The sequence below is a fragment of the Phasianus colchicus genome, chromosome 7 (assembly GCF_987193195.1).
Source record: "Phasianus colchicus chromosome 7, bPhaCol1.hap1.1, whole genome shotgun sequence".
Taxonomy (NCBI): Eukaryota; Metazoa; Chordata; class Aves; order Galliformes; family Phasianidae; genus Phasianus; species Phasianus colchicus.
The window spans coordinates 9,899,905-9,923,675 of record NC_143442.1 but is presented as its reverse complement, the minus strand read 5'-3'; the positions used below and the strand labels follow the sequence as shown (position 1 = coordinate 9,923,675).

The window sequence follows — 23,771 nt, the reverse complement described above, 5'->3', positions numbered from 1 at the left end:
TTTTAAAAACTTGTTCCTTGAAATACTTTCAAACACAGCACTTGCTAGAAGGAAAGGATAATGGCAAAAAGTGCAGCTAGACTGAACTTGTTTAAATAATAATGTTCTATAGCTACTCACCTGATACTTCCACAGTCATTATCACTTGACTTCCATCCATTACTTTGAGGTCAGTCAGTCCTTTAAGAAAGATGGGTGCAAAAGTCTTGTTTAATTTGACAGCCTGTGTGCTTTCTGCCTTCTTGCTGCTCTTCTTTTCTGTGAAGTCAAGAGGAGAACAAGAGGGGTTTCTTACTGGAATTTTCATTACAGGCTTTGTCCTTAAGTTCAAACTGATTTGAAGTCAGTCATCTTGTTCCAGCTCTCAGAGGGTAGCATTGCTGAATCCACCCCAATACTGATGTTTTCTTCTGTCAGGAATCCAAATAAAATGGTAAGAATTGGGACCTTCCTCCTGAGACCTCTCTAACTCATTGTTAGCATATACGGTAGAGTATCACATAGATTTTTAGTCACTTCTCCCAAGTACATGTGCTCAAGTACAAAAAATCCCAACAACTTGAACCAACAATTCAATGCTTTAACCACTGCTAAGTTGTTATAAATCTTAAAATAAGTAACAAGTTGCTATTCTCACGATTGATGAGTGAAAAATTTAAACTCACAGGAATATAGAAATTTCCACTCTGAAATTAAAAACCATCTGGTCAATCAGATGGTCAGTATAACATGGCTAAGAGCATAGTTGAAAAGTTCACCATGATCCTTTCCTGTATTACACTTAGCCAACCAACTTGGCTATGTTGATTATGGAGAAGGCTGAAACCTGAAGTTATCAACATATATCACAAAACAAACTGTTGGATTACAGAGATTTTTTTTATTGAGCTATACAATCAAACTATTAGTGCTGGACTTAAATTAATCACTCTTAAAAATAAAATCTAGCTGTTCTACATTTCTAGTATCTGCAGTGGGATCTGCATCATATTCAGAGATTTTGAAGGAAGGTCATTTAACTGTGTCTTGTATTGTACACTAGGCCAGGAAAGACACTTCTAGAGCTGAAGGAGTGATCATGACCAAATATAGGAAGCCATAAATATTTATCGGTCACTTGGATACACTTTTTGTTTTGTTTAGCTTCAGTTCAGACTTCTTACGTCTTGCCTCTAAAATGCCAACCATACTTTCTTTCCATACATAAAAATAACTTCATTTTGATTATTCTTACCTTCAAAATATTCAAATGTATATTAAGGCCATCCAAAAGAGTATTACAGTAACACAAAGTGCCAGACTGAAAAAAAAACAGCCATTCATAAAATTATGGTGATTATAATAAGCTGAAAGCACCTTACTGAGCAAGTCCACTGAACTTCCTGGAAACCAAAATTTAAGTTTGTCCCAGGGCTATTTGAGCTCTATGTAAATTTGGAAGCTGCATGAGAGGAAATTTTCCCTCTTCTGTAGTAAAGCTTTTTCTAGCCAAAATCCTGTCTCGTTGGCTTACATCTTAGATCTTTTCCTGGCACTAAGCAGCAAGACATTGATACATGTGAGAATGGAAATATGGGACGTGACTGAGACCCACTCAGCTCAGTTTTATGGACTTCGTGCTCTGAAATACTTGATTTATCATCAAAATAAATTGATCAGTCTTAGGGCTTCCTATAGCATCTGCTTATAAGTGACTAAGACTATACAGAAAGTAGCCATGAAGTTGGGTCAAATCCATCTGCACTAATGAACAGCATGTTTTATACTATATACTATATTTTGTACTATTTACTCAGGAAAAATGCTATATGCAAGTGTTGGACTAAGCAGCATCAGCAGGTATTCCTTCACTAATTCAGTGCATTGCAGAGAATCCCTTAGCACCTTAGACAGAAACAGACCTGGCAGAAGAACCAGAAATGAATAAAAGGTGAAAAAGGAAGAAGAGAGTGGTGGTGAATGGAATTAAATCCAGCTGGCAGCCAGTCATAAGTGGTGTTCCTCAGGCGTTGGTATTGGAGCCAGTCCTTTTTAGTATTTGTATTGATGATCTGGATGAGGAGATTGAGTGCACTCTCAGTAAGTTTGCAGACGATACCAAGTTGGGAGGAAGTGGTTAACTGCTTGAGGATAGGAAGGCTCTGCATGGGTTGGATTGATGGGCTGAGGTCAATTGTATGAAGTTCTGTTAAGACCAAGTGCTGGGTTCTGCACTTTGGTTACAACAATCCCATGCATTGCTACAGTCTTGGGACAGAGTTGCTGGAAAGTTGAGTAGCATAAAAGAATCTGAGGGTGTTATTTGACAGTCTAATGAACATGAGCCAACAGTCTACCCAAATGACCAAGAAGGCAAATGACATCCTGGCTTGTATAAGAAATAGTGTAGCAGGACTAGGGAAGTGAACACCCCCCTGTACTCACACTAGCAAATGGCACCTTCAGTACTGTGTTCAGTTTTGAGCTTCTCACTATAAGACATTGAGGTTCTGGAGCATCCCTTAGTAGTGCAACAGAGTTGTGAAAGCTCTGGGGCACAAGTCTTACAGGGAGTGGCTGATGAAACTGGAATTGTTCTGTCTGGAGATACGGGAGATTGGGAGACCTTATCTCTCTCTACGACTTCCTGAAAAAATCTTGTGGCAAGGCAGAAGTCAGTAGAAGTCAGCCTCTTTTCCCAGGTAACAGTGATGGACAAGAGGCCTTAAGCCGTGCCGGGGGAGGCTCAGGTTGGATATTAGGAAAAGTTGTTTCTCTGAAAGAATTTGGTGGGTGTGGTGTTGATAATTTGACAGTTGGACTATATGATCTTAGCGGTCTTTTCCAACCTTCATGATTCCCTGAGGATAATTTCAGGCAGAAACAAAGCAACTTTGTACGTCACAGCCTTTCTGCAGACTTTCCTATCCTTACAAACTTATCCTATGCCAATGCATGGGTGCAGTTTGATTTAGTACAGTTCTTGCAGTAGTACATAATGTCTCAAAACTTATTAAAAATTGTGTCCTTTTCTTTTGTTGGCATACTCTGCAGCATGGGGATATTGAAGACATTTCTCTAGCAACAGATATGCAATCTTCTGCATATGAAAGCTCAAAAATGTCTAAGCAATTATAAATTATTTCTAATTCAAATCAGCATCATATGAGAAATTAGAGCTTAGTCATGGTTAAGACAACCAGTATTTCTTTTCAAATGTTTGGCATCCAGGACACAATAAATACATAGCTAAAAGGACTGACTCCATGGCAACCTGAACAGACTTTCTTCAAAACAAGCAATCTGTTCCTACATTTTGAAGACTTTTTTTAATTGCAGATCTCTGTTCAATAGTGTACATTGTTGGTAGAATAAACATGGGCTACTGATCAACTTAGGTAGAATATGACCAAAACTGTCCATCACTTTTTAATCTGGCAGTAACAACTAGAAAGATTTAAGTTTCATATATTGTCACTATATGTTCATCGAAAAATCATAGAGGCTTATTCCATGTAATAATTCTTTCTTCACTTAAAATCCGATATTGTAGACTTCTAGATTTGGTGGGAAAAAAAAAAACAAACCAACAATCAAAAATCTGACTGGTGGTCAATGGCTCTATGTCCAGGTGGAGGCCGGTAACGAGCGGTGTCCCTCAAGGGTCTGTCTTGGGACCGGTGCTCTTTAACATCTTTATTAATGACATCGATGAGGGAATGGAGTGCACCCTCAGCAAGTTTGCTGATGACACCAAGCTGAGTGGTGCAGTCGATACGGTGGAGGGAATGGAGGCCATTCAGAGGGACCTTGACAGGCTGGAAAGCTGGGCTCGGGTGAACCTAATGAGGTTCAATAAGGCAAAGTGCAAGGTTTTGCACTTGGGCCGGAAGAACCCCAGGCACCTGTACAGGCTGGGGGGAGTTGTCCTTGAGAGCAGCTCGGCAGAGAAAGACCTAGGGGTCCTGATAGATGAGAAACTTAACATGAGCCAGCAGTGCGCTCTGGCAGCCCGGAAAGCAAATGGGATCCTGGGCTCCATCAGGAGAGGGGTGGTCAGCAGGGATAGGGAGGTGATTGTCCCTCTCTACTCTGCTCTTGTGAGGCCCCATCTGGAGTACTGTGTTCAGGTGTGGAGCCCTCAGTACAAAAAAGACATGGAGATTTTGGAAAGGGTCCAGAGGAGGGCCACGAAGATGATCAGGGGGCTGGAGCACCTCCCCTATGAGGACAGGCTGAGGGAGTTGGGTTTGTTCAGCCTGGAGAAGAGAAGGTTGCGGGGCGACCTCATTGCAGCCTTTCAATATCTGAAGGGAACTTACTCCCAGGAGGGGAGTAAACTCTTCATAAGGGCTGATAATAGCAGGACACGGGGAAATGGTTTTAAGTTAAAAGAGGGAAGATTTAGGTTGGATGTTAGGGGGAAGTTTTTTACTAGGAGGGTGGTTAGGTCCTGGAACAGGCTGCCCAGGGATGTTGTGGATGCCCCGTCCTTGGAGGTGTTCAAGACCAGGTTGGACGAGGCTCTGGGCAACCTGATCTAGTAAAGGTGTATGTTTGGTGGCCCTGCTAGGCAGGGGGGTTGGAACTACATGATCCTTGAGGTCCCCTCCAACCCAGGTCATTCTGTGATTCTGTGATTCTGTGACTTACTGACACCAGAGCTAGTTTAATTATTTAGTTTTATTTAGTCTTGGTCAAAAAAATCATTGCATTTCCTCAGAAGAGATTAATGCAATAATGTAGAGACCAACTTATAAGGTCTGGATCTTAACTATATTCAAATTTTGAAGCTTGTAAATGCTTGTAGAAAAGCTGCACATAACAAAAGGACAGTACTAGGGCTTGCTTTCTGTCATTCCTTCAAGTTCCCTTTCACCACACAAACTCTGTTGTTTCAGCTTCCCATGATCTTCAGTGACAACTGGCTGCAGAACTCAAATCAGGGAGGAGAAAGAAAAAAAACAAAGCACAGAACCTTCTCAGATACTACCAACTACTGTGCTTCTGGTTGAGAAAGAAACACCCTCATTTTTAACACTGTGGCACCAGAAAGAAAATCTGGAACATAAAGAAAAGTGACATTAGCATCAAGGGCATGACTTTTTTACATATCTTCCGATCCTCAAGCTTAATCAGCTGGATATGAAATAGAGGAGATCTGATATCTTCCTATTATGTTAACACCTCTAATCACCTACAGTCATTTAACATCTTCCCCACCATTCTTACTTCTTATTGCTTCCAATTAAAAATAGGTTTAACTTTAAGAATGAAAAAAAAGAATGTAAGACTTAACACATAGCAATACTGTCATAGTAACTAAAAAAATATCTACCCTGACCTTTCATTGTTTTCCTCTTGTTCTTTTCCCCAGTCCACTTCTGCTGCTGTGGTACATGGTCATGTCTAAGCAATTTGTGAAGCACATCAGAAAGCACTACACAAGGTGGGCTTGATAAAACATATGCCTATTTCAATATCTTGTTTTTAGATTGTGCGACCAGTGCATTTTGCAGTAGCTTATAAAAACGGTCACAATTTTTTAATCACAGCTGTTGGTTTCATGCAAGTCAAATCAGCCAAGATAATGCAGAAGATACTGTGATTTTCTCAAAGGCTGCTTATAGACCACTGAATTCTCAAAGGCTCTACTAAAATTATGAACTCAGTAAGTTTCACTTACTGTGAAACTTACTTACAGCTCTGTGCACAGAGCTGTAGTCTGGCACAATGTATAAGCTCAGCTGTGGCAGTCTCTGAAGAGCTGTGAGGTCTTATCAATTCAACAGTAATTTGATATGGCATTACACAAGATGATAGATTTAAAAGCCCAGCCACCACAGTGTTTTTTTGTTTGTTTGTTTTTTGCCTTTCCTCAGGCATGATTTCTGGGAAATAGCAAGTGATAAAATGCACAGTTCAGTAAAAACAAATAGGTCATCCCACATTTGCCACTTTAAAGAGCTTAGCCTGGGAGATCAGAAATAAGAAGAAAAGTATGAAAAGGATACCCTATATACCTATGTATATTTTCTACAATGCAATTTTAATTTAGGCTTTTCCCACACTGTTGACTTATCCCTAAGGGTTCATTTTTTTATTAGAAAAACACTCTAATAAGCAATCAAAACTATGTTTTAAAAAGCCACTTTGTGCATTGAATCCACAGAGATTTAGGAGAATTAAAGTCCTTCCAGTTTCTTATAAAGATTCTTAGAATATTTGGAAGGCAATGGTAAGGATACAAAACTTTCCATTCATCAATTATTCTGCTCTCCTGTGTTTATGTAATGGATAGCAAAATGAATCTGTCCACCTCTATAATATCAAATATTTGTTTATCTATTAACCCATACTCATATAAATTTAAGGTGAAAAAAATTATTCCCTCTTCAACTTTTCTTAACCTGGGATTTAAAGAGTGCCTTACATCAACTTAACCTCCATACATCTGCAGACTGAAAATTATTGCAAGACTAGTGTTAATGTTAGCTATGGGCTCAAGCCAAAATACACTTGAATTTTTTAGAACCCAGACATGAATTAGAACTTGGTGCTTGAATACAACTATAAACATTTATATTGTAAAAGGATAAGCAGAGATGAGCTATTGTGTTGAAGGTGTATATATAAAAGAAAAAGTCAGTGGAATATTCATGCTGCACTGAAATTAGCCCACTACAAATCAATTGTACTGTACACATTTACCAGTTTAACAGCAAGTATACAACCATTTACTTTCCAAGGTAAGAGAAACAGATAAATTAGTGCATACAGAAGGAAAAAAAAATGAATAAATAACTGCTTTTTGGCACTTTCATTCCCAGGTTTGCTACTGAAACTAAAATGGAACAAATACTCATATCAAGATACAAACTTCAAGATTTCTAAAGACTGCACTTAGGCTGTACCTGGCTCTAGCTAAAACAGCTAATATTGTACACACATTGTCTATTCTAATAAATTTTCTTGCTTATTTGCCTGCCCAGAGTTTCCAAAGACTTTTAAATGTGAGCTGCAGAATGCTGACATCTCCCGTTGAGATATCAGGACTTCAGCATGCTCAGCAGCGCACAGAATCACACAAACACTGAGGTCAGAAGGGATCTCTGGAGACCGTCTGGCCCAGTCCTCTGCTCAAGCGCAGTCAGCTACAGCACTGAACATATGCATCATCAAAGCAACAACTCAGCTGCACAAGATCATGGCCACAACTGGTTACAGGTCAGGGACACACAAAGAATAGAGAGCTAGATGCCTCATGTTCAGAACACTGCAAACACTCTGTTTAGTCTTATGAGAGATTTAATTATACACGAGGAATCTGCTTGCCAGATCATACGGTTAGCTGCCAAATAATGCCTAGTCGTAGCCGTGTGAAAGGACTGTCTCAGCAACATTTACCATTTATGGTGTTTAAATGTAATTTTGGCTCAGAGGCTAATCTGTCAACTGAGCTGGGGAGACTGCTTAACTCAAAACGCTCTCCATGTGAGTGAACTCAGAGAGAATAAAAGATTCGACAAAAAACTCTCAAAGCAAGATTCAGATTCACACATACATGTATAGCTAGAGCTGTAAAGCAGCCTGGCAAGCTGAATTACACTTTTTAAAAAGAGTTTCACTTCCCCAGATATTTTCAGTGTAAATAAATCTGGCTGTTACTAGATCTCACACTAACAATGCTATAAAATCTGTTACTTTTTTTGAGTTGTTAAGGCAGAATATTGATGTTATGACACACATCTCATCTGTCTCAGGCTTAAAGTGATAGAGTCAAAATTTTCTCTGCCACTTTCCCAAGAACTGCAGACTTGATGACACTGGAATGAAAAAAATGAGATGTCTGTACACGTGAGACATGCAGAGATGTTTCTGCTTTATTAAAAATCTCAGGTGAGTATGCTGTTTTGCATGCTTTAGTCACAAGAATTAGACAATCAGTGACCTAGCATTGTTTTTTTTTACACATCTATCTCCCATAAATTATTTCTGCAGCTATAATCTAGTTTTGTGCATAGAAGACAAGGTTTAAATATGCTTGGGAGATGTTTTATGATAATAGTTTGGATGTCATGCTCTGCATTACCCAGAAATATTATTAACCCCATCCTTATATTAGCCAGGGTTGTGAAGATTATACAAAGGAAGCTGAGTTCCACTTTATCCAATCTGGCAACCTATTTACTGCACACTGCAGGACAGTAATACAGCATATGCTGCAGTGCATATATGCTCTTTCTTCTCTGATTCTTTCCCTCTGTATGTTTTTTATCCAGGTCTTCAGCATTTTTAACCTCTGCCTTGTCTATTCAGTTTCTACTGCACACTGCAACATTTCAAAGAGATGCCACTCTAGAAATCCCACAACCAAAAGATGCCAATATCACTAAGACCAACAATTTGGAAGAAACATGGTCAAAAGTCTCAATTTAGACACAAAGCCGCCTGTTGAGTTCACTGCAGATCTCTTCAGAGTCAGCAGACCAAATCTCTTGGCGACAGTCTCATTGGAAGTTTTTGCAGCCAAAGTGCTGTTTGCTTTTGCCTTCAGAGCCATCTGCCTTACTAACGACTAACACTGCCTGTGAGTTATTTACATTAAGTGAGGGCTCTTTTGTCACTGCCACAGAGAGAAAATCCATGGAAGGCCCGAGAGTCTGTATATCTATGAAATGCATTTATACAGCAGTTCAGTTGGCCCACTGCTAGCAAATTCCCCAGCGTTAGTTAGCCTCTAGAAATGCACTCCAATACCTACACTAATATAGCATTGTTATAAATGTAATTACACTAGTTTGGCATGGACAGCTTCAGAAAATTGCTCTGTGTATCCCAGAACAACCCAGCAGTGAAAATATGCATACTGGTAAGACAGAATTTCACCTTTGCATGCATGATTTCTCTGTGGCTGCATACATAGAGTGTAACTTCATTGCAATGCACCTTGATCTATCATTTTGATTGGAAAAAAAACCACAGGCTTTCTGTGAGCAGAAATGCAATAGAAGCACAACAGGAACAAGCAGTCACAGAAAGTGCAAGTGACCCTGAGGATGCCACTAACAAAATAGTGAAGGACCCTTCAGTCCTTTCCTCTCCAGGTAAACCCACTGCAATTAATCCATATCAGCTGCTCTTTTAAACATTCTTTGGGATAGTATCATGCCCATGCTTTCAAAATTACTCAGGCACATATTCAATTAATAGGTTTTGTATGTATTTTGATGACTACCACTTTTCAGCTGAAGATAGAATATTACACAGTTCGGCAATCCAGAGTTGGACAGTTTGCTCCTTGGCCATTGCAGGGCCATTGCAAAGAGTGTTATAAAAAACATCTGTTTTCTGTCATTCTGGTGTACAATAGCTTAATGGTCAGAGACCACAGTTGAAAACACCATCAGATGCAGGGGGTTTTCCTGTTGTTGGTGATTTTCTTCTTTTTAAATTAGACACATTTTTTCTCTCAGCATCTCAGCTTTGTTTTGCATTTAAAAAAAAAAAGAAAAGAAAGAAAGCAATTCCAGTCCTTCAACTCATTCTGCAAGCACTCATCCCTCATTTGCATCCAAATTTGGTTCCTTTTTTACTGGAAATGGTTTATATCAAGAAGTAGTCTTTAGAAAACACCGTTTATATCGATGGCACAAATCCTAAATCATTAAAAGCTTCTACACATGTTTTGCTTTTGTCCCTCATTTTTGTTCTCTAGCTGGTATTGTGTTTCATGTTTGAGCCTGAGTTGCTGAAAGAAGGCAATTTATTAAAAAAAGCAGCTCAGTTTTATGAGGATTACAGCTGTTGTTGACCCATGCAAAGCACTGGACCAAGAACTTTGGGACACTCTTGGAGGCACTGGGACAGAGTTTCTTTGATAGCTAATATTAGCTCTGCTTGTAACAGCTTACCTCTGACCTTTCTACGAAGTAACAAAAAAATAAAAAATGCCTAATTTTCATAGAACTCTGAACCAATTCTTAATCATAGCCAAGCAGTTCTACCAGGCTATTGGTCTGGAATATCTTTTGGACATTTAACAAGATTAGACTTGTATATCTTGGAAAGACTTTATAGTCCTTTATATTTATGCTACACTTCAAGTATTGCAAATTATTTCAAACAAATATTGGCTTTGAAAAGCTGTCACAGCTATTTCATCACTCTAGGCAAGTTGGATGTCACACTTCACTTATCTCAGACAGAAGTATATCTCAGAGAAACACAACTGTAGCCTCTCATATAAGGATTCAAAGAGAGGTTGCTTATTGCAGTGATTACCTTCTTAAAAAGATTAATGTCTACAAGAGGTCATTATGAGATAGAAAGGAAAACATCCCATGACTTAAAGAAAGCATCTCTCACCAGTGGAAGAAAAGATACCTACCTGATAGCCTTTCTTTCCCCTGGTTGTACTGTATAGTTCCACTCACACCAGGTACAGTGACAGGAGCAAAACAAACTGTTTTCCCAGAAAGCATCTCCCTTCACTGCTTGGGTAAACTGGTTACTAGAGCAGAGAATCTGACAGGCTTCCAGGTGACTCTAATCTGCTTGTCCAATGCTCAATGAATGACTACAGTAATCAGATTACAAGGGCTACAAGCTTCCTAACATAGACACTTATGCTGGGGAAACTGCACTAAAAGAAAAAATAAATATGTGAACAGAAAGCAGTTGGGGAGAAAGGGGAACAGATGTGAAATCAGGAAAGTGAACTACTGGCAGGGAGGAAGAAATGAGGTCAAGAGGCAATGAGCAGAAACAACAGTATTTGCTAAATAGCATTTGCTCACTGAGAGAGGCAGTGCTAGGCCTCTATTCAAGACAACAATGTACAAAAGGCTAGCACCAGCAAAACAGGTCTGGGAGGCTGCAGAGCACTAGAGCCCCCAGGAGTACCATGGCTCCAAGTCCATACTGCTGCTATCACCCAGGCTTTGTGCCCTCCCTCTTGAAACCAGAGATGCTGCTGTCTGGAAGGGTGAAGCTTGGGAAATCCACATGGTGAAAGAAGAGTTTCAGTAGGTCAGATATTCTGCAGTGGGGCAGAAGTGCAAGACAGAACACTCTTTGAGAACACTCTCCTGTTAGTCAGCCCTCAGGTAACAAGCGCTTCATCTTTATACGTTGGAAAAAGGAAATAACTGCTTATTTTACATGCAGAGTCTGTTTGCGAAAGAACAAAAGCTTCCTACAGATGATATTAGTTCATAACAGCACAGTAGTAGATGGAATCCATCATATGTCCCATCTCTCTTCCTGATCTCCCTCACCTCCATAATCTTGTGTTGCACACCCAGATATTGGTGTTTATAACACCTTTGCTAGAGACAGATCTCTCTGTTGTCCCCTGTCAATGATTAGTTAACTGATAGAGACAACAACATATCAGAATGTTTATCTCAGGTGTGAGGCAGATCTGAAGAACAGCTACTATCCCTTGGAGCTGACCTCACTTTCAATTACACCAATTATTAGTACTGTAACTGACTCATTCTATGTAGGTTCAAGTCAATCAACCTCTCTTCACCACAGTTTCCTCTTCATAAAAAAAAAACTAATTTAAAAGTTAAAACACTTTGGCAAAAAGTTGATTAATATTCATCCTCAGTTTCCCCATCAGTGTATAATCACTGTCAATACATTTCAGGTGATCTGAATGTACTCTGCATCTGCCTTTTAAAGAGCTGGCTTTTTTTTAATGAGCACGACTCAGACACTCACATACTGTTTAGAAGCTTACAGAAAAACTTGCACATCAGCCCCACAGCTTCCTAAACTCCATTTTTTCTATGTATGGAAACTGATGTCTAAATTTAAATGGAAAAAAAATCTAACATTTACAGAGTGACAAAAGATAGTGCTACAGGAACAGGGAGGTCTGTCACTAAGCATTTGAGTAATCTGTATAGTTTCTCACAACTCAGCATTTTTTTTTTTACATTAGACTGATTAATTTAGCATTTTATCTGCTAGGTTCACTCTCAGGAGTTCATCTCTAACTGTATCTCAGCTTTAAGAAAACACCATCAGAGAGAAGAGTGTCAAGATTCAATTTAGTCTGCTTAGTGTTTCACGAGATCAGAATTAGCTTCACCTTGATTAACTCACTTTCTTCAGACTACCTATGGACCTATGCCAATTCAGTCAGCCTGACTTTACTTAAGTGATCTTCAGTTGAATGATTAGCTTGAATATGCTTAATTTTTAAGACCAGAACATTTCTTATATAGAATTATGGAATAGTTCGGGTTGGAAGAGACATTTAAAATCATCTAGTTCCAACCCCCCTGCTGTAGGCAGGGACACCTAGCACTATGCCCCATCCATATGAAGTGCGAGATTTTTTCAACAAGATTCCAAAACTCCCCAACAAAATTAATTGCCTTAAGATTTTTCATAGAAAACCATGTAATGACTGATCTTGCTGAGCACTAGGCAGAATTTGTACTGCTTAATAATAGAGAGGCAAAATTAATCCAAGACTGATGACTTGGAAGGAACACTTTGCCACAGCACCGGGCCAGACGCAAAGCATAATGAAGTACTGGAAAAAAATCTCCGTATCTTTAGTAGGACTTGGAGGAGTAGCCCTTTATAGGCCTTTCCTTTATTTCCTTTATAGGAAATAAATGGGGTCTTCAAAATATCGTTTCCTGTAATGATTCCACATTTTCCTCTGACAAAAACAAAGTAACAGATCTTTTGAAGGACAAAGAAAGCAGGAAAGATCAGAAAGAACATAAAATAGAGCCAGAGAATACCTGTAAAACCTTAGCAAATATAAGTGTGTTAATGCACTATCATTCAAACATGAGACTTCCTTTTTTTTTTCCCTTTTAAAAAATCATTACTGACTATCCTTCCAGTCAGGATTGGACTTTTCTGAGTTATCTTTGTGCTTATTTTAATTTAGAAGATGGAGCTTCTTGCTTTTGAATAAACATACTGTGCTTTGCTGTCAAACAGACAAATCACTCCAGGTAGAAGTTCCACCATGAGATGCTGCATTAAAACATCGAAGCCAAAAGCAGCAATATGAAGTGAAATGCAGCCCCAGACAGACTCAGTGAAGTGTCCAAGCACCAGAGCAGCAAGTTAAAGAAAAACTGGCTTTTGACACAGCTCAGATATTATAGCAAGATGATTAATTCTGTCTTAGATTAAATACAAATAGATTTCAGGTACAGAAGAAAAAATATTTCTCTCGCCATGAATGAACAAACAGCACTGCATGAAACCTGAAAACTTTGAATCATGTGGGAGATGAAAAGGAAGAGATGAGTTACAATTCAGAAACAATTTGTACGGACTTTATCCCAAAAATCGGTGTCTGGTCAGGAGAGGATTTATGAAGTTCTCTCTCTGCACGTACACTGATTTCCTGCTGTAATCTCTGCAAAAGCCAAGCATTTAGAGAAGCCTTAGCTGCAGCATTGAAGATCTCAAAGAAACCTCAAGGCAGTAAGTATTTGATATGGGATCTGATGGAAGTAAAAAGAAAAAAGATTTGGAAATCAAGATCTTAAATTTACTATTTCTGTCTGGTAAATCCACATCCCTCTGAGTCTTGGGGAAAGTTACTGTAATCCTCATGACAACAGGAACATAATGAGTTTTAGGGAGGAAGTGAAGAGCTAAAGCTGTAAAAATGTTAAACCCATGGCCTTACAGCCTGTCATGAGCGTTCTCAGTTCTGCTTCTGTTTTTCACTGCATGCTCCATGACTCTAAGAAAACAAAGTGGGATGCGAAATGGAGGAATGAGCTCCCCACTGCAGAGTAACTGCAGCAATGCAGCTTTTGAGCCCTAGACTAGCTGAAGTACAGGAGGGATTCAAATCAGTGCAACGGTGACTAAGTAGCTTGAGGTAGCTCAGAGTATAGAACTCTCGGGAAAAGATAGGTGACTTGTGCTCCCATGTTAGCATTGTATGTCAACCCTAAAATAACTGATTTGCTTAGTAAGACAGAGGCTGTCTTTTTGGTTTCTGTGTCTTGGTGAAGAATGAGCAGGTCCCATATCAATGACTGCTCCCTTGAGGTGGAGTTCTCTTGATGCTTTAGCTAATCCAGATGAAATGCTTTGGAGAAATTATAAGCGACAGCTTTGAGATGAGATTAGGTTCAAACTTATTTTAAGTCAATATTTTCTTACATTGTGCCCTTTTTGGGGGGGGTTTGGGTAGGTACTGCATTTCCAATTATGTAATCAGGAATTTAACTCAGATTAACCAGAATTGCTCTGTTTTCATTTTAAACTTGCCTGGTGTTTTAAGTGGATTCATATAAACTAAATAGGGGCAGGTATATTGCTGAAGTGCTGAATCTTGGTATCCTAGTACCCTGGTATCCTGGGGTACATTTCTCACCAAGCTGCCTGCACTGATTTGGGGCAGGTTTTATTTGTCCTAGACAAATCAAATAATTCCCAACACAACTGTCACTCATCAGTACGTTGCAGAGGCAGTGACAAAGTATTATAACTTTGAGAATAAAATAACTTGCAGATGACAAATACAAATAGTCCTGAATCTTGGAGGAGCTGAAGTCTGATCATGTGCAGCCATAAAACAACCATCAAAATGAATACCAGATGAGATTATAAGAACAAAGAGCATAATGCTGTAACTGTAACAACCGTATGACTTATCAACAGGATTCTGTCAGTGATGGCTGTCATCACTGCAGTAGTTACAGCAGGCTGATATACTCACCTTTGACTGTGACCTGAGCACTGCATGATGCCCGTCCTATGTTGTTTTCAGCCAGACATGTATAAATGCCATCATCTTCTGGTAAGGCATCTTGGACAGTCAATTTTGCAACTCCAGCTTCAAAAGTGGAATGGGCATACTGAATTGGTTGTTCTACAGACAGAGAGAAAGAGAATTACCCTAATACATCAACTGTAAGTTTGAAAAGCACTTCTCACTTTCCCCTGAAATCTGGATGCTTAACAGCAGTCTGTACATTAGAGTGCAGAGCCAAGTGCTGCTCTCAGGTTTATCTTTGAATTCCGAATAGATTATCTTTCAGATAGGTAAGAGATGTCTTGTGTGTTTGCTCAGACATTGTTGATGTATTGGACTTTGCCTGAAAAAAAATACTGGCATTGCTGCCCCAATGTACAAAATCTGCTGGGTGTGATGAAGCACTTGAAGTTCCTTAAATCATGTACTTTGCAACAGAAGACATTCCAAGAGAGGCAAAAAGATCTATGATGGAGCCAAGAGATTGATTTACCACACAGTTAATCTAAATTGGAGCATATACAGTCTGGTAGCAGACAGGTACAGTCTGGCCTACAGTGACATAGCTATTAAGAAGTACATTTTAAGAAACTGGTTCTGTAAATTGGTATGGAAAATCCTTAGATGTTAATGTAGACAGGTTAAAGTTGCCTTGCTGTTGCTTCAGAAACAGTCATCAATCTCAGCCTTTCTGAAATGCTTTTCCAATCTATTTTCCCCGTATCAAATACTTTCCACTACTGACTCACCATTGGTTGCTTTCCCAGTGTATGCTATGCTTAAGAGAGCCTGATATCTGCTCACGAACACCATGCTGGAAAGAGAAACTAGTATCATCTGAAAAGAGGGTGAAACAGATGTGACATCTATCACTTGGGAAATCATGATCAAAAGGAAGGTTAAAAATTAATTTCATTGCTAAAGTGACTTTAAAAAAATCAGGACAAGAAACTCTGGGGATTCTTAGAACAAGCCCTGCAGTATCAGCAGGATAAATTAAACGATGGCCCAGATTTTTCTCTTATTTTTGATTTCCAACACTAAAAATATTTGGAGGCTGTTATTACCTATGCACTGTCTGCTTATGAAATTTAATTCTGAAATATATATATACCATGAACTTGATCCAATATTTGAAAAATATATAATTCGGGGTAGATGATTTTCTTGTCTTATTTGTTTTACAAGTTATTTAAGTTAGCAAATTGTCTACCTCATGAAAAACTGGGTTGAACATTCAGTCAACTGCCCATAAGGCTTCAATTTTAGAATAAACATTCTTTCATAAATCATATTTGTATTACTAGTTCCCTTGGCTCCCTTTCATTCAACCAAAAGACTGTTGTAAGTCTTGATTAAGTCAAAATATGTATTTTTGCATATAAGAATAACATTACATTGAAATATGCAAATGCAGAGCTTAGGTCTTAGCAGAGAAAAGCTTTCTGTAAGAGAGTATGTGGTGCTTGACTGCCTTTATGGTCTGAATGTAGAGTACTTAACATGATGGGAATGCTGCCTGGGATTCTTACTCTGAATCTATGAATGGTGCCTAATGATATTATGATGATAACCAGGTCAGAAATAAACTAAGGATAAAATATGCATCATCATAAACAAAAATAAAAAACACAAAAATAGGATAAGTGTTCTTTGTGGAAAAAGAAAATGTTCTCCTTCAATATGACCCAAATGAAAATATCAGAATTTGTCCAGGGATACCACATATATCCTTTCCCACTGCAACTCAACGGAACTGTAACTCTTTATTTATTTATTTATTTTAAAGCATTTTCAATATTTTGTCTTTTCATGAGACCCTGGAAAATAATAATAATATATCTGCCCTGAGGATTAACCTACAGCAATATTATAAGTTATGTCCATTGTACTTATAGTTTGATCTAATAAAAACAACTCTCCCAATAGTGAAATGTTCCCTTCTCTAGAAGCAGAGCAGTCAAATCTCCATGACAGCTTGGCAGCAGAAACAATAACAAAAATACCTTAGTAGTGTGGCATGTTATGCCAGAAGAAGGAAAAATTTCCCCCGGCTCATATATTAAAAGCTTTCTGGAAAGATCATAAAGCTATTCTAAAACAAAACACTACTCGGAGAATTGTTCTGTTAAAGTTGTGGTCATACTGTTTTTAAATTCAGCAGAAGGATGTTCAACTGAAAAAAGAGAAAGGAAAGCACTATAGAAAGGAAGACATTTGAAATACAGTGATACAGGTTATATTTCTGCAAATTAAAAAATAAGTTACTAAAAAACATTTTGAGAGGCTAAAGTAAACTGAAGTTGTGTACCAAAGTACTACCACACAGAGAATGTGAATAAATTTACAATGCTTTGGTGAGGCACAACAACGAAAGAAGCTTGCTTTCAGGGAATTTGCCACTAAATCAGCAAAAATTCTGTGAGAACAACTTAAATTAAAAAGTGGAAATTAGAGCAACAGGACAAAAGAACTGTCTTTTAAGAGTTGGAAAACAGCTTTAAATCAATATAATAGAAAATAATCCACGGTTCAGCCAAGTAGCTCTTATTTCTGCAGTTTGGGTGAATATGGAAGTAAATCCTGTCCACACAGATAGTAAGAAGTAATTAATGACAATGCACAGCTTACCTCATTTATTTTTTTTGTCTTGGTTGACCTAAAAGACAAGTCAATCTATAATGGCTTGGAAAATGTTTTAAATTTGCATGCAGCCACAACTGCTAAAATAGTAGTATCTCCTACTGTGGATATTAATATGAGCAGTTTGTATATCTAGTTAGCCAGTAGACATGAATATCTTTGCATTCAAATGGAGCTCACAGCAGCTAATTTGATAGTTATGTAAAATCATGATCCTAGGCATGTACATGGAATTATCAGCATTAAACTACTGTTTATAATCCATTCAAATTAGTACTGAAATGATATATAAAACATTATGTATCACAATCAGATGCAAGACAGAAAAGCATTAACATATAGTGATATATTCTATGTTTCTAGAACAAAAGAAGTATGCATTCATCTTTAGAAAAATACACAATGTCCCCAACTTTTATTATTAAGATAGCTTATTGTACTTCTGTACCTCAGAATTATTATTGCCTTTTGATTTAAGAACAGAGTTAATGCACTGGCTTTCACCTACAGAACCTTTGATGGTTTGAAATCCAATGATTTGGGAAAAACTGCTTATGCTTCCTTGTGATATTGATCCGATTGCAGTTGGAAGCTTGGAAGCAATACCAGTTACACCTGACAAGGTGCAGACTCAGCTGAGGCCAAAGGAGAAAGGTCAAAGCATAAAAAAATGTACTGAAAAATGGCAGGATGGCGTGGTACATACTGAAGACCTACAGAAACCTAAACTTATTGATCTCTAGGCTATATTTTTTCCAGGAGACAATGGTTTTCTAGTTGGTAAAGCTACATCAATGGAGATGTGTGCCTGCATTTGGAACTTGAATGTTTGAAACACGAATATGGTCTGTGTAATATGGAAGACAAATAGCTCACTCAGGACTAAAAGAACTGTGTATGGGCATGGGGTACCCTTGAAACACAAAACTGAAACAGATGACCCTGTTGGTAGGAGTTACTCTTTCTGTGCTGCAAGACGTAATTCCTGAGTTGCTACAGGGATTCTACTGCAGTCTGCAAAGGAGGAACTGCAGAGTAGAAAGAGAAACAAATGATTTCCAATGGGAGAATATCAGAGCTTTCATTCACATATGCTTCATGTTGTAAATAAAGCAGTGGCCTTTCTATTCTAGACGTAGACTATTGGGAAGGAGAACAGGCCAGGCTGTGGGAACATACCGATCTCAAGGTCATGGTTCATTTGCCCTGCCACCTTTTTGAGTTATTCCATTTACTCTAAGAAAAACAGAGATCATTTACAAATAATTCATTTTAAAACAATTCTGGAGGAAATAGCTTTATGGTGAAGCACGCCGTTTTTTGTCTTTAAATCACACGTACAAAAAGATAGGGAGAGTATGCAAAAAGTCAATAGTGCTTCAGGAGTAACAGAAGTGATCAAGAGTTGAGCAGAATAAATCTGTCTAGTGTTTAATAGATATGACTCCAAACAGAAAGAGCCTGTAGTCAAATCATATAATCCCTGAATACCTGAAATTATTTGGAAACTAAGCAGAACACAGATGTTTGAGAACATATTAAGAGGGGACCACTAAAGAAGCTTCCATGTTCAGTTATTTAATTACAGCATGGGAGGAGAACCTGAAATAAAAAAAATATCATTTTTTTAATTGTCTTTTGATAAGCATTCCTGTGCAGCATCGGGGTCTCAAGGAAAATCCTTATAGCAGACAAGGAATGAGAAAAGCTGTGATTTTAGTATCTTGGGCATATACATAGTAAAACTAATTATGACCTACCCAGGTGAACGACAGGTGAAATCAGGCATTTCTTTACAGCCTTAAAGAATAATAAGGCACTTAGTTTGCTTATAACATATTTTTCCTGCAGGATCATGATGACAACCCACTACTCTCAGAGCAGAGGCTCATAACAAAAGAGTAGCATATCATGGGATTCAGAATACAGTAATTCAGCTTTTAATAGCAACACAGACTTTGTTGCAGCATGGTAAAAACTGCATTTAACATAACCCAGGAAACTCGTAAGTATACAACATTTTCACTGAAGTCCCTCCTAGAGATACTAGAAAACTGCAGTAAAACAGAAAGGTACTTTTAAAACCTATCCTTTCTTCATATTACATGCATATAAGTAGATTTTCTAGTGTACTATCTTATGGTGAGTTAAGAGTCCAGTATTCACAGCCATGCTATGTCCTGATCAGAGTGGCATTTGAGACTGAGAACGTAAGTGGGTGCACGTGTGTATTGCATACCAGAGGATTCCTTACCATTGAGAAGCCATGTGATCTCAGGCACAGGTACACCTCCTACACAGCACTGCAGCACAAAGTCTTGCCCTTCACTCACAGTGCATCCTTTCAAGACACTGGAAAAGCATGGAGCGACCTCTTCAACTTTAGACCCTTTAAAACCACAATGAAAATAGTTTATTTAGCCCAAATTGACAAAATTACCTTTACCACTTCATGATGTTTTCTAGGCACACTTAGGTGACATGGCTGAGCTAATAGAATAAATCCATGTCAACCAGCAAAAAATAAAAATCCACCTATTGCAGTCAATCACAAAAAGGGATATGCAACACATTGACTGAGAGCTCAGTGCGAGGAACATGAAGAATAATTCTCTTCACGTGTTTTCTCAGAACTTCACCAGTTTCCCCTGTTTGGCAGTGAAATAGGGTGACTTAAGGATGCTGCTTTCAGATGTCTCATGAGACAGAAAGTGAGAGCATTTTGGGTATGCTAATTTATACTCAGGCACAGTAAACAGAGAAACACTGCATAAACATGATCATAGCTCCAGAAGAAAACCTAAAAGTAGGTGAAAATATTAGAATTTAGGATAGGATTTCCTAAGAGGCCAACAAATATTTCAACAGCCAGTAAGACAGTGCTTTCAAGCTCAAAATTATTTGCTGCTGGGAGCTGTACTTGAATTTGGCAGCAAACAGTTCTCATTCCTTCACTTTTTTTCTTCTTGCTTTACTGTACAGTATCAGTTTGTGTTCACAAAACATTTCAGATATGCAGCGTCTTATAGAAATGCTAAGCAACTCTGAGAGAACTACATGCAGAACAACAACAAAATCTTTGGCAACCTGTATCAAATACAAGCACTAATGTAAAATCCCACTAGGGAACAGTTCTCCCTGTGTTCAAAGCATTTGATGAGATGGTTTTAGTTACACAAACAACAGAAACAGATCAGAGAGGAAACTGATGTAGGAAATGGTTTGCCAGCTATTTGTCCCATTAATGACAAAACTAGAAATCGGAATTTATCTGCATTGAGAAATTCAAGTAAGAGGTTAGCATTGACCAACCTCTGACAAGATAGGGAAAACCCAGCCACAATTTTCAAAGTGAAGATGGGCTCACACACACTTACTTTTGACAGTTAACAACCAGCTGGTGGAAGTTTGGCCTCTGGGATTGAAAGCTGCACAGCTGTAAGATCCACTGTCCCCCAGGCAGGCTTTCTTTAACCATAAGCAATGAGTTCCATCTTCTTCATAAATTTGAACACCTTCTCCAGTTTTAATAGGTGCACCCTCTTTGAACCACTCCACATCTGGTTTTGGTTTCCCTGAAACTAGACAATCAGGTATTTGAACTGTGTTTAAACAAGTTTAGTGTAGTTCCAGGTACTTCAGTAGGTATAATTTACACATACTCATTGAAGTTTCTATAATTGTGTAAGTGATATAGTGAACGATCTTCAAAAGGACAGTTTGATATTTCTGATTCTCCAAAAGGTTTCAGCCACTCCAGCTTTAAAATAACACGTTTGGTACTAGAAAAATCAACAAGCACTTCTATCTGAAAATGGTTCCTCTAACAAGTCACACACACACACACAAATAGATAGTAAAGAAAAAACAACATCACCACCATTCCTTCCTCTCCTGCTAAGTTGATTTTTCTGAATACCTAGCAACACTTCGCAGACCATAATACCTACCACTGAAATTGATATTGTGGTTGCTCATCATGGGAATCTACAGACTGGATACAAGAAGGCTATCAATATATACAGATATGTGAAAAGAGGGTTCAAAGAAGATAGAGCCAGGCACTTTTCAGTGGTGTTCAGTTATAGGGCAAGAGAGTATGGGAACAAATTGAAACAGAGAAGGATCTGTTTGAACATAGAGAAACATCTCCTCATTGGGAGGCTGGCTGAATAGTGGTGCAGGTTGCTCAGGGAGGTTGTGGAGCCTCCCTACTTATAAGATTGTTTTTCCCAGCTAAAGTTCAGATACAGAGAGAGCAGACAGCATTCTAAAACAGTAAACTTTCAGGAAGCAGAAAAGCAAAACAGCAATATATATCTTTACTGTCTGCTTTTCTTGTATCAGAGGTCTGGAAAGCCAGACTGGTCCTAGCAGTGCTCAGGGAGGCAGTAGGTGTAATGGGTGAGAGGAGAGGAATGGCTGCCAGAAAAGGTCACCCACACCAACCCTGATTTCTCTTCAGCAAGCAGAACTCTCAGGGACTTTCACCTTGCTGATATTCCTCCTCAACTCAAAACATTTCATCCACTGTAACAGTGTCTCAGACTGGAAGGAAGGTACAGACAGTAAGCAAGGGCAGGAATATCAGCAAAAGAGATGTATAATGCAGTGCAGGAGACCCTTTCAATGGAGAACATATAAGGGTAGAAGAGTCTTTTGCACTCTTGTATAAGAAGTCCTTAAACTACTCCCCAGAAATGGTGGCATTGATTACATTTGAGGAAACATCAGAGAAGGCATGGATGCTACTTTATAGAATTATTTGAAAATTTCATTGAGTACTGTGGAAACATGAAATTCATTATTTATTTCCAAAATGCTTTAGGAGGAGGGCAACTTGCAGAGGAGGAAGTGCTTCACCACACAGAAGGGGAACCTGACTAACCCTGGGGCTCTAATAACTTTCACCCTTTACCTTTGCTCTTGAATTTAATCTCCTGTCCTTCTGATGCTTCCAGGCTCTGCGGGCAGCTCTCAAACTGGGGAGGGATTCCCAAAGGCTCTCTTTTTTCCTCCTTTATAGACTTCCGGGCTCCAGCTCTGTTTTCTGCTTCTCTACTCCTTGCATTTGCTTGTCCAGTCAGAGGTGGGTTTTCTTGAGTTGTCATCAGGGGCTGCACAGTCCTTTTCCTGTCTTCAGCCTGTCTGATGAAAGTAGTTTGGGGTTCTGCCTTTGGTTCTGGTTGCACTTTGACAGCTTGTAGTGTGATGGTGCTTGAAGTTTTCTGTAAGACCTGAGGCCCCTTGGTTCCTCTAGGTTCTTGAAGAGGTACTGCACTGGCTTCTTGGTTCTGTCCCTGCTTACCATCTTTGGCTTCTCTGGAGATGTAAAAAGTCTCTTTCTTTGCTGATACCCTGTCTTTGGTTTCAACCATGAGTTCAGTGCTGCTAGATTTTAGCTCTTTAGCAATCCCATTGCTAGTTGCCTGTTTGAAATCTGAGTTTTCAATAGCTTTAGTAGCAAGTGTTGTTGGTTTTGGTGGCATGCTGAAGGAAGATGATAGGTTTACAGATATATGACTCTGTATTAAGACTAGTTATTATTATAAAAAGTGATATAAATGTCCAAACCCTGAGAAGGAAACTGAACTGATTAGCTTTTAGTAGCAAATGTGCTACTCTTCTTCAGACAGATTAAAACATGGATGGAAGAGGTAAAATGAAATTGTTAATTAAATATGATCAGTGCTCAAATATTGTCTCAACTGAGAAATTCCTGAGTACAAATCCTCTGTTCAGGTTGTAACAGATGATATGTGAGTCAGATGTTAACCTTGCATGCGCTGCTAGAGAATAATTACTTGAGACTCTAGAATGTCCTTAGTGTAATGCTACTACATGCTTTAATAACTTCAGGCAATGTGTATTTATAGCTTAAAACACTACATAAAATAGCTGTTTAAGGAGAAATTAAAATGTTAATTAGGCAGTGAATTTACTGTTTCTAGTTACGGTGTCTTGTAAATTAGGTGGTTTCAAAAGGGTAAATCAGTAAATTTGACAAAAGTCTAGGGGAGCAACTGGGATCAAAAATTAGTTTGTTATCAAAAATTGATTGACTGGATGTAAAAATATCAGATATGGTTTCATTAGTAAGAATTTCTTACAGTTATGGTGGATTTGCTGCTCTGAAATCAAGGCACAAGAGTACTGAAAAACTAGGGACTTGAATTTAAATATCATAAACTGATGTTGACATCCCCTGACCACTAAGTTGTTACCCAAGTGCTGTGTCTGTCTCACACTTCCAAAAGCATAAATATATTCCCAAGGCAGAATTGGAACATATTTGAAATACTAAAAGCCATTTCTAATCCAGATCTGCTTTGCTATATGTCATTGTCTTTTTCCCAGGGAGATTCAGGATATTTATGATGGTACTTTCTTC

At 38.5% G+C, this 23,771-nt stretch overlaps 1 protein-coding gene across 4 annotated transcripts in view; it reads right to left on the bottom strand.

Annotated features, from left to right (window-relative positions):
- The window catches only part of MYLK (myosin light chain kinase), a 181,186-nt gene that overhangs the window by 76,577 nt on the left and 80,838 nt on the right, over positions 1 to 23,771 (bottom strand). For 3 of the 4 annotated variants that reach the window (XM_031590646.2, XM_031590647.2, XM_090143655.1), the window contains exons 8-12: positions 22,299 to 22,870; positions 20,758 to 20,961; positions 19,635 to 19,769; positions 14,702 to 14,854; positions 121 to 258 (exon numbers count right to left, since the gene is read on the bottom strand). In XM_031590646.2, the coding sequence (XP_031446506.1) occupies positions 121 to 258; positions 14,702 to 14,854; positions 19,635 to 19,769; positions 20,758 to 20,961; positions 22,299 to 22,870 (1,202 nt within the window). Of the gene's footprint in view, positions 1 to 120; positions 259 to 10,369; positions 10,386 to 14,701; positions 14,855 to 19,634; positions 19,770 to 20,757; positions 20,962 to 22,298; positions 22,871 to 23,771 lie in introns of those variants that run through there. The other variant, XM_090143656.1, reaches the window with a different exon arrangement.